Raw genomic sequence first — 12148 nt, 5'->3', positions numbered from 1 at the left:
TAGCTAGTGAGTGAGTGTCTCAGTCCTGGATTTGAACTCAGTTCTTCAGACCTCTGGGATGAATTTAAGAGATTCAGGTGTATGCCAGGATATTACACTTCATTTTTTTTTCTTTTTAAAAATATATTTTAATATTGTTTTAGTTTCCCTATGACACATATTATGAAAACTTTGCATGCACTTTTACAAGATTTTGACTTCCAAAATCTTCCTCCCTAGCCTCCCCCTTCTGAAAATAGTAGGAATTTGATAGTTTATGCATGCATTAAACTTCATTTTTGATGCCACCTCCTTAAGCCCTTTCCCAATCTCTTGGTCATACCTGTAAGGTCAGAGAGCTTAGGAACCTGATTTCCTTTTGACTCAGAAATCTGATGGTTCCAGGTTTTGTGGAGTCAACAGTGGTATGGAATGGAAAAATACAAATCTAGAAGTAATGTTCTCCATAATACCTTGCTCATACTTTGTAAATAATAGTTTAACAGTTTTACAAGGTTTACAAAGCACTTTTCTTCTAAACAGTCCTTCAAGACGAGTCAGAACATTCCCATTTTACAGTAGATAAAAGTGAAGCTCAGAAGGGGTGAACTGTGAGCTATTACTGTATTGACGATGGATTCAATCCCACATCTCCTGATTTTTGGTGCTGAGCCCTACTATTTCTCAGAAGAATCTGACAGATTGGAATTAATGTTGGTAACCCAACTGCCTTCCCTTGCCTTCTTCATAACTTGCTGAGAATATAGTAAGGCCAGGAATACAGGAGCAGTGTTTTACTACTTTGGGGGAGGGGGAAGAGAGAATCTGGGCCAGATGGTGAAAGTAAACTGGAGTGGCCCTTGTGTTTTCAGTAACAGGGCTATTGGGCTAAATGAGCCCAAGAAGCTGTTGGAACACTCCTTTCTAGGCAAGACACAAGGGGAAGTCATCTGATTTTTCGAGGCTCATGAATTGGGATTGTCTGGAGCACATCTGTCATGGACCTTTGCACTGTGGAAGTAAGCTAATGAAAGAAAGAACTGAGTCAAATGTAAATGACTTCGGCAATCAGACAATTTGGTTGGTTTGCTGCTTTACCCTCCCTAATACACTTACAAACAAACAAACAGACACACACATACATACATACATGTTTCTTTTTCAAATATTTCTGCCTTTTTTAAAGAAAATGTTAATTTGATTCTTTTAAGGAAAATAATTCATGTCTTAGTGTCTTTCAGACAGTTTGGAGGAAATAAGATGGTGAAACCACTCTATCTCCAGCCAATGGCACTAATTGGCCCTTATGGCAAGTGGTAGCAGCAGCAGATGTAATCATGAACAGTGTTCTCCATAGAGAAGCCACATTCCCCAGCATTGTGAAAACTGAGTGCTCCCCAAAACTGAGTTATCCTTCCAGCTGTTCAGGATGAAAATACCTTTGAAATCTCCTCTATATTCTTGATCCCAAACACCAAGATGGACAGATAGGTGCATGGATTTGCTTTCCATCAGCTACCCCTCTGTAGATAAATTCCATTTCTAGTACTGATAATCTAATCTGTCAGTTCACTCAGGCTATCTGGAAAAAATCTACAAGGAATGATTAAATTCTTGATAGCTCTTATGCCTGGATCAGGCAGGGCTTGCTTTTCCTCCAGGGCTTCACAAGCTTCAACTACTTCATGAGGTTATATGGCTTTAGTTTGTGGTCAAGTATTTATCTCTGTCTAAAAATGAAAAGTATGGAAATGGGATTCCTATTTAACTAAATAAATCAATAGGAGAGACAGAACTCCTCATTTAGTGCATTTTAATCAATATTGTCACAAAAACTCAAATGGTAACTAGAACCCCAGTTGTTCTCATGTGAAATGTAATTTGTACGTTTAAGAATTTATGGGTAACTCTGATTTTTGACCTTCCTGTGAGTGATGCTGTTTCTTAGGACCAAACAAATACAGGAGTCCAGACAATGCTGCCAGAGTTGGGTATGAGTCAATGATTTTAAAGCAAATTATGCCCTAATCACCATTCAAATACAGACATTTCTAATTAATTTGCACCTCAGGTTTTCTCATCTGGATTTTTGTGTCTTATTTGTTTTGCAGAAGCCTTTGAGATTGTTGTTCGACATGCCAAGAACTATACCAACACCATGTTCAGAAACCAGTACTCCAGCATGGCACCTCAAGCTTTCAAATTTGTGGGTGAATTTTTCACAGATGTCTCCCTCTACATCCTTGGTGCTGACATCCATGTCAATGATATGGTCAATGAGTTCCTCGATGGTTTGTTTCCAGTGATCTACGCGCACTTGATTAACCCTCGTTTCTCAGAGCTCTCCCTGGAAATGGCTGAGTGTCTTCGTGGGGCGCGGCGGGACCTCCAAGCCTTTGGGCAATATCCAACGATCATCATGAGCCAGTTGTCCAAGTCACTGCAGACAACTCGAGTCTTTCTCCAGGCCCTGAATCTTGGAATTGAAGTGATCAACACAACTGACCACTTAAAGTTCAGCAAGGACTGTGGCAAGATGCTCCTAAAAATGTGGTACTGTTCCTATTGTCAGGGTCTGGCATTGGCCAAACCTTGTGCTGGCCACTGCAGTGCTGTCATGCAAGGATGTCTGGCTAGTGTTGTTGAGATAGACAGATATTGGAGAGAATACATCAGCTCTCTGGAAGAACTTGTTAAAGGGATGTATAGGATCTATGACATGGAACACGTCCTGCTCAGTCTCTTCACCCTGATCCGAGACTCCGTTCTGTATGTCCAGAAGAATGGAGGAAAACTCACCACTGCAGTGAGTACTTAATGAAGCTTAAGTAGGGAAATCTGGCCAACCCACTAATGAGAAGGTGGTCGGGTGAAAGAGATAAAATGTCCTTAGCCACTGTGCTGCCCAGTCTTCTCTGACTTTGAAGCCAGAATTGTGTATATGGGAAGGGCTTAGACTCCCTTAGAGAACATTTGCACGGAGCAGATGGTGAAAACCATTTCTAAGCCAGCTGTATGAGGTTAGCCTGGCATTCCTTTAGCTTCGGTATTATTAATTCTTATATCATTCTGATATTTTTTAGTATATTATCCATAATTACTTACAATTTTACAGGAAATTCTCTGTCCTTCCCATACATCTTTCTTAGTGATCTTCCTGACATAGATTTGCTCTCCTCTGCTCAAAAATATTTAGTGGTTCCCTCTTGCCCACTGAGTAAAACACAGATTCTTTAGTCTGGCCTTCGAGGTCCTCTGAAACCTTGAAGACCTATCCACCCTACTCTCATCACATTTATGGGGTTTTTTTATATCAAACTTTGGTTCTGGTTTTATTTTGTAAAATATTTTCCTGGGTTTGAAAATCACATCATGTTCTAAGGTGATTAAGCAAGGAATGATTTCTGCTCTGCGCATGATGTGAAGTATATTTTTTTTTATTAAAGATATTTGAGTTTTACAATTTTTTGTGTTTTATTCCCTCCATGTACTCTGTGATCCAACCAAGCAGGGCCACTGTCCCTGGAATGCCCTAAGTGCTCTCCCAACTCCTTTTCTCCTTGTTAACTGTGACCTATATCTGAAATTTTCCCCCTCTTCCTTCCTCTCCTTTCCTCTCCCCTCTTTCTACCATCTCCTTCTCCCCTCCCTGTCTCTCTGCCCCCCCTCTCCTTTTTCTCCTCCCCATCCTCCAAATTTATACCCATTTTCTAAAGTCCAATTCATATGCCATGAAATCTTTTCAATGTTTCTTCTGTCAGCAACTTAGCCCTTAGAGAATTTTTTGTTTTGGAGTTCTCTGGTACACTTAGCATTTTCTTCTGTGGAATATTGTCATTTGAGTTTGTGTTCCCTACAGACTACTAGATCCAGGACTCTAGGGACCTGGTCTTATCTTCTTATCTGAGTCTAGAAATGCTTTGTCAAAGTTGGTTGATATTCAAAGCTACTGCCCCTAATGTTAAAGTTAACACTGGGAAGCCCAGGATAATAGAGCACTAAGTAAATATTTTCCCATGATTCCTGATTTCCTTGATAAAAGGGCTCTCTCCCTCAAGAAAGTTTGCAACTTCAAGGGGATTTTCATTTAGGCATCAAATGCCTTAGGTGACTCTGAGTCTCCCTGCAACCCTTTTAGGCTCTATGATTCTCTGATCCATCAAGGTCACAACAACTCTAGGTGTGGAGGGATTTCAGGGATACATATGGGTAGCAGTCCAGTAGGGTTAAGGAGATACTCAAATTAACCCAGCACTGCAGAAGTCCTTTAAAACACACACTAAAAAGTCTTTTATTGTACAGTGACTGGTAAAATTCTCTGTATTTATCCTTAAGTGTTCTGTAATTTGGTACCTGAATCAGGGGACTAATGTGTAGGAAACCTTTCAGTAGAGGGGAGCAAAATGAAAATTATGGACTTGTGAAAGAGCTCACATTTCTTAAGCCCTTTGGGATTTGCAAGACAGTTCCTGAGCAGCCCAGGAGGTAGGTAGTCCAAGTGTGTTGGCTTCATCTTCAGAGAAAGACTAAGACTGAGAAGTTGTGGTTGTTGTTGCGGGGGGGGGGGGATGGGGATGGATAATGGTGGTGCTAGCCAAGATCCCAAAGCTGGGATTGAAAGAGACAGTAAAGGAATTAAGGGAAAATTTTGCCTCAATTTGTAGATGAATAATTATTGAAATATTTTATTTTTATTTTGTTGTAATTTCCAAATGTAACCTTCTCCCTCCACCAAACACAAAGGGAGCCATCCTTTGCAATAAAGAATCAAAAGACAAGGGGGAAAAGGAAAAAAACACAGCAAAAACAACCAATGCATTTACCAAGTTAGTCAATATAGTCAATATACTATCAGCATTTCCTCCCACCTCTGCAGGAAAAGGAGGGAGTTTACTTTTCAAATTTTGTTGCTCATGTTCTTTCCATTTAGGTTGTTGAGGTCATTATGCTTGCTGGTTCTTTTTGTTTTGTAATTCATACTTCTTCCAAGTTTCTGTAATATTCATATTTCAATTATTAGAAATTTAAAGAATTTAAAGCAATGGAATTTGAGCAAGAAGAGACCTCATCACGTCTAGTTCTCTCCTTTTAGAAGGGAGACAAGTTGGGGCCAGTCAAGAGAGGAATTTTTGTTTTCCAAGGCCACTGAGTGTGTCTCTTGCTGGATACTAGTATGCGTGGCAGCTCTTCCTCAGTCTCCCTAAGACTAGGATTTTTGAATGCCAAAGAGAACTTGGTTAAAGTGTTATTTTGGGCTTTCATCTTATATTATATGTAAATTAAATGCATCTTTCTTGCTTTTAGGACTAGTGACTCAGTGTTTTTTTTATCAAATGGCAGAAAGTCATTCCCAATGCATGGCCAGTTCATTTCTCAGCATGTGTCTCAGAGACGCCTGGGTGGAGAGGGCAGACTGACATTTCTGGAAAAATAGACAGAGTGAGAGTGGGCATAGACCACTTAACTGTGCAGATTATCAGACCCACAGGATGCTCAAGGCTTCAATTCAGGCTGCCCTTACTTTAACTCCTTCATTTTCCATTGCTCAGAGAAAGTACAATTTTCTTTGTCAGTGTTGGGTAAAGGTCACCTGTACAGAGCGCAGTTTGAAAAATGGCAGTTCCAGGGACTTTGTGGGTGTCTGGCCAACTCTGTCCTAGAAACAATACCTGGTTGTCTGAAACAACATGGTGGGGGTATCCTCAAAGTGCAATATGTTATCCTTGACATTGTACTGGACATGGCATCCAGAAGACCTGGGTTCAAATGTCATTCTTAAACATTTATTAGGGGCGGCTAAGTGGTTCAGTGGATAGAGCACAGGCCCTGGAGTCAGGAGTATCTGTGTTCAAATCTGGCCTCAGACACTTAATAATTACCTAGCTGTGTGGCCTTGGGCAAGCCACTTAACCCCATTTGCCTTGCAAAAAACCCCATTTATTAGCTGATTGTCCCTTGGCAAGTCATGTCATCTCTCTCCCTCATTTTCTTCACCCATGAAACATCGTGCTATGATCCAGTCATTTTATCCAATCCTTTTATGAGAGACTTTTGCTCTTCTAAGTGAATTCAGCATCTATGTTTTTGTAAAAGCAACTGTACAGAACTCTGACCTTGGAGTCTTGATGTTTGCTTAAGTTCTAGCAATGCTGTGTGACCTTGGCCAAGTCATGTATCCCTTTTGAACCTTGGATTCTTCTTCAAAATGGGAGAAATAATGCTTATTTGACCGAGCACACAGGGTGGTCTTAAGGAAAGTGCTTCAAACATTATGAATTGCCCTAGAAAGAGGAATGGTAATTATAATCATATTATATAAAATTATAGGTTTTGATAGCTGGAGGGGACCTTAACTATCATTTTTATCATGCCACCTCATTTTCCTAAAACCTAGAAAGAAGTGACTTCCCTGAGATTGCCAGATAGTTTTGAATCAGATGACTTTTGCAGTTCACAAACTACTATATTAGGTGCTACTGTTATTCTAATTGATGGTTCCCCATTTCTTCTTAAGAGAACCAATGACACACGAGAAAGGTAATGTCTTGACTTGTAACTTAATTGGATTTAAGTGAGGCAGGGCAGTCCAAAGTCACCAACCTTACTCTCTCCTCCAAAGTCATAGTCCAGTGACATAACATGTCAGGATGACTGTAGATGGCCTCAGATGCAGTGGGGAGAACTTGACCTTTTGAAGCTACTAAGTGCTTTCCTAGGGTCTCAGTTTATCTGAGGCTATGTCCAGTTTTTGATTCAGTGGTTTACAGAAAGTTTTAGAAATGAGGCAAAATTGGGAAGTTAGGTGGTGCAGTGGATAGAGCACCCAGCCTCACACATTTAATATTTACTAACTGTGTATCCTTGGGCAAGTCACTTAACCTCAATCTCCAATGACAGACGGATGGACAGGAGGAAGAAAAGGAGGGAGGGAGGGAGGAGGGAGAGAGGGAGGGGAGGCAAAAGATGACCTAGTTTCCTTACGCAACAACAACAAAATCTGTCTGGGAGGGGAAGACCCTCAGGTTTTCTGAATAGAAAAGAAACAATTACTATCAGAGGCATCAAAACTCAAATAATATCCAAGTGAGGCTTGGACAGGGACCTGTTATTGACCAATCAGTGAGAGCCAGAGTGTTTTTGATTTACAGGCGTAGTCACGTAGCTCCATTTGAATCTCAATGGGCTTTATCAAAACCTGGTTTTCCAGAGCTCTAGTTCAAGAAATCATAAATGAAAGTATATGGTACAAAAAAGTTAATGATCCCAGTTTCGTTCATTTGTTTTTCCTTTATTATTGGTGATTTGGAGCATTCTTTCCTATGGCTGCTAATAACTTTTGTAAAGACCTGTTTCAATCCTTTGACAACTATTGAGGAATGATTTTTGTTTTTTATGTTTTTTAGTTGGTGATGTCTTGAATATCAAACACTTGACAATTGATACAAAAATCTTCCCTCAGCTGTTTTCTTCTCTTTTCCTAAAGACAGTTTTATTTATGCAATTTTTTTCAAATTCATGGAAACAAAATGGGCCAACATAAATAACTGTCGTTATTCCTTATCTTTTTGGGGGCGTGGGAGGAGGGGATATCGAATTAATAAGGAAGGAAGAGAAAAAAAATCTAGCCCCCAAACCTTGAGATATCTTGCAAAATTTAAGTGATCAAAATTTATGTTCCTTTGGGTAGAGGACCCATGGAAGGGTATGATTCCCCCTAGGGACAGAAGGACTGGTTATTAATGATTTCATTTCTAGATGAAAAAACTCCTTTTACCTGGGCAAGTTGGCAATTTATTTAAAACTGAGAAAATTTCCCGGTACCCTGAGAATTTAGGGACTTGCCTAGGGTCACGGAGCCTTTATGTGTTAGAGAGACAGAACTTCAACCTTGGTCTCCCTTGCTCTGAAATCAATGCTTTTTCTCTTATGCTACTTCTCTTGTATTACTTAGACACAAAACAAAAGTTGGTAAGGAAACCACAGTATATCCAGACTATAAAAAGTCTCAGAGATCATATTTAATCCAAAAATCACTTTTATCAGTAATATTGCTATAATCATTTGTTGTTGAGTTGTTTTTTGGTCATACCCAACCCTCTGTGACCCCATTTGGGGTTTTTTTTGGTAGAGATATTGAAATGGCTTGTTATGTCCTTCTTCAGCATATTTTACAGATGAGGAAACTGAGGCTAACAGGTTGAAGTGACTAGCTCAGGATTACATAGCTAGCAAATGTCTAAGATTTGAACTCAGTGCTCCAAGTCTTCCTGACTCCAAGCCTGTTGCTCTATCCAGTGTATCACTTAGCTGCTATAATCAGAGATAATACCAAAAGCAGAAATAGCAGCTCCCATATCAATAGTACTTGTTAGACCATTTTATTTCAAGATTCCTTCCCCACAACAGTCCTGTGGTCATTGAATGCAAGTTGTAGTATCAACATTTTACAGAATGAGATGCTAAAGCTCAAAGAAAGTTAAACTGTTTTGCTTGAGTTCACACAGCAATTGGTAGTGGAGTTAAAATTAAAAGCCAGGTCTCATGACTTCCAGTCCACCAAACACCCTTTTCCCCAAGTCTTTCATTGTTCTAAAACCAACGTAAACCTACTAGACAATGAGTCTTACTTAAAATCTATTTTTTAAGCCACTGAAACCCTTTAATGTCAGACTTTAGTGCAGAGCAAACAAATTCAACTAGGATAGTGTGTTTCCGAAGGAAATTTATAATGGGAATCATGACACCATCCTAATGTTAATGTTGTAAATGGATCTGCTTTGACCTGCCATCTGCATTCTAGAACTCAAATCAATTGCTGTGCCTTCAAGAGATAGTTGAAGGAAGGGTCTTTTGAGAAAACCTTCCCTATCAACTGGATCCCCACATATCAAATTCCATATGGTATACATGGAAAACTAACACAAAAATAGACCTTACTCAAGAAATATATTTCTGACACCATTGTCCCACCCAAATTGTTGAGAGGCACTGGCTGATTTTTAAAATGGAAGCAGTTTTTGGTTCTGAAAATGATGATAAGGGTCATTAACATGCATGTGTTCACACACACACACATACACCTGCTGTATGGATAGTGGATTGCTTCATGTGGAGTTCATTTGCTGGATTAAACTGATGTGTGTGTGTGTGTGTGTGTGTGTGTGTGTGTGTGTGTGTGTGTGTTCGTTCTCCTATGTGTGTATCTGTGTCTGTAACTGCAGGGATGCGTGTGTTTGTCTGTGTGTGTGTGTGTGTGTGTGTGTGTGTGTGTGTGTGTGTGTGTTTCTCCCTAGGAAGTTTCCTGAAGCTTTCTATGATTTTCCTCTCTGATTTACCCCCTATTTTCCTCTCCCCCCTCAAGGTAATTACTCATAGCTCCTCATCTGGTTGTTTGCACTTGTATTTTTCCACTTTCATTTGTGTACTCTACTGATTCATCTCTGCATCGGGGCTTCCTCCCCCACAGTCTCATTACTTTGCCTTGTTATTTGCGTCATTGAATGTTGCTTAGAATTGCAACCTCTGCCATTGCTTCCCAGCCCTCCCTTTCTCTCCTCCTCCTCATATCCTTTCTTGGTGCATTCAGGCAGAGGAGCATCACAGAACATAGACAGATAAAGAAGCCTTTCCATTTTAGCCATTTCTATTTGTTACAAAGGCAGGAGAAGCCACATAGGTAGTAAAAATTGATGTGTGTTAACTCTGGATGTGCAATCATCACCTTGGTGACAGGATTCTGGGAGTGAAGCTCTGTGGGTGATGGGAAACAGTGGATTGACAGCAGGATAAGATGGGTTCAAACATTGCCCTGACCATCACCAGTTGTGTAACCTTGGGGAGATGGCTTAAACCAGAACTGTCCAGTGTACAGCTGAGAGCCACTCTTGAGTGCAGCCAGAGCCCAGATTAAAATGTAATTGGGAAACTGTTAAAAAATAAAAATACAATCAAACATATTAAATTACATTTTAGAATTAAGTCAATATGTAGCTGCAGACATTCTTACGTAGTTTGATTTTTTGACATCATTGATTTAAACTGAACTCCTTTTCCCAATTTATGAAATGACATTAAATAATCATTGTCTAGCCTGCCTCCCAAGTTCATTGTGGAGCCTTATCTGTGAGATGAGAATAATGAGGGGATAGAGGAGTATTTTTGTGGGGAAAGGACTTTGTAAACCTTATAGAAATCAGTAAGAGCCATAACAGCATCAGCATTATAACATGCTTATTGTTTGTATTGCATAGCATCTCTATAGCATGTTACAGTTTGTAAAGCCCTCCACCTGTAATATCTCGTTTGTGAGGTATGTGAGATAGCTATCCTCATTTTACAAGTGAGGATACTGAGGCTCAGGCAGGTGAGGGATTTTGCCTGTGGTGACACAGCTAGTGAATGGTAAAAGCAAGATATAAAGTCTTTGAGATTTCCAATCTTAAAGTGACAGATTGCCTTTCAAATTGCCTGAGCCAATTAGCACACAAGAGCACAAAATTTCAGAACTAGAAAGGAATCTTAACAGATCCTTTTCAGCCCCATTATTTTATTTTGTTTTTAGTGAATATTTTCAGGTTTTGTTTATTTTATTTGGCTTTATTTTTAGGGGTAGCTAGTTGGTTCTTCATTGTATAGATAACTTGGCCTGAGAGACAAGAGGACTGCTCTTCCTGAGTTCCAATGTGACCTCAGACACCACTCTCTAGCTGTGTTACCATGGGCATGTCACTTCTCCCCGTTTGCCTCAGTTTCCTAATTTGTGAAATGATCTGGGGAAGGAAAGGGAAAACCATACCTGTATTTCTGCCACGAAAATCCCAAATGGGGTCACAAAGAATTAGACATAACTGAAATAACTGAACAACAACAAATTTGTTTTTATGTTAGTCATTTCCAGATATGGTCCTGTCCTGTGCTTGTCTCTAAGAAGTGATATCATTTCTTGGGTAATATGTCACGAATAGTAGCTTGAAAGAATATGGACTGAGGGGGTGGAGCCAAGATGGCGACAAGAGCAGATTGTGTCTTAGGCGCTCTCTCATAAATCTCCAGATATGGTCCTTCCCTTATCATAGAAAAATGTCTGAGTTAAAATAAATGACTTGATGCCCAAATCTGAAAGCACAGGCAACCTATTCCTCTACCACCTTTCTGACAAATGGTGGTAGGGAGCTGTGTTTCCTAACCCTTCTTCAGGACCAACACTGGTCATTACATTTAGCATTGTTGTCATTTTCATTTATAGTATTGTAGTCATTGCACGGATTGGATTTTGTTGATGTTTCCTTCACTGCACATCAGCAATTAGCATACTTCTACTAGAGTCTCGGAATTCTGACTCTTTGTTGCTTCTTGTGGTATAGTAGGAGGGGAAATAGAATGAAATAAGCATTTCTGTAATGCCTACTGTTTACCCACCACTGGACTGAGGCCTTTGGTGAGGTTTTTTTTTAAACACACAAGCTCATTCTCATTTGTTCTTGGTGGTTTTCCATTATATTAGCATGCCACAATCTGTTCATCCATTCCCCACTTGATGGGCACCCACTTGATTTCCAGGTTTTGTTTTTGTTTTTGCTGCCAAAAGAAAAGTGCTCCTTTGACTATTTTCATGTGGATGGGAACTCTGTTCTCTCTGTGACCTCCTTGGATCATTGGTTTCCAGGCTCTGCTTCTGGTTAACATGCTTTAGCTGTTGCCTTCTCCCCAGAAACAGAACTCCCCCTCCTCAGCACCCTTCTCCCATTGAGCAGTTCCTCCAAGAATGTCTATTTTGAGGAACAGCCCAGGCTAGACTAACTTGCATCCTTCTCCTTGCTCCACTGGATTTGGTCACCGGCCCCTTCCCCACATTCAGCTCTCTTCTGTATTGCCTTTCTAACAATAGAGAGTAAGCTTCTGAAGGGTAAGGCCTGTCCTTCTTTTGGCTTGTATTTTTATTGTCGGTGCTTAACATAGTACTTGGAAAATGGTTCATGTGTAATAAATACTTGATTTTACATCTATGATCAACAATACAGCCCTGTAATTTTGTGAAAGAGGAAATTGAGATTCAAAGAGGTAAAGGGACTCTCTGATTCTAAATCCTATGCTTATCTAAGGCACCTTGGTGGTGTAGTAGATAGAGGATAGAGTGCTGAGTCAGGAGCCAGGAAGACCTGAGTTTAAA

General features: G+C 40.0%; 1 protein-coding gene across 1 annotated transcript in view; it reads left to right on the top strand.

Moving 5' to 3' along the window:
* The window catches only part of GPC3 (glypican 3), an 821180-nt gene that overhangs the window by 389388 nt on the left and 419644 nt on the right, over positions 1 to 12148 (top strand). Inside the window, exon 3 of the mRNA XM_074201733.1 lies at positions 2091 to 2785. Coding sequence (XP_074057834.1) covers positions 2091 to 2785 — 695 coding nt within the window. The remainder of the gene's footprint in view (positions 1 to 2090; positions 2786 to 12148) is intronic.

The sequence above is a fragment of the Macrotis lagotis genome, chromosome X (assembly GCF_037893015.1).
Source record: "Macrotis lagotis isolate mMagLag1 chromosome X, bilby.v1.9.chrom.fasta, whole genome shotgun sequence".
Taxonomy (NCBI): Eukaryota; Metazoa; Chordata; class Mammalia; order Peramelemorphia; family Peramelidae; genus Macrotis; species Macrotis lagotis.
Note: the sequence above shows the minus strand (reverse complement) of the source record. Positions and strands in the feature narration are given on the sequence as shown.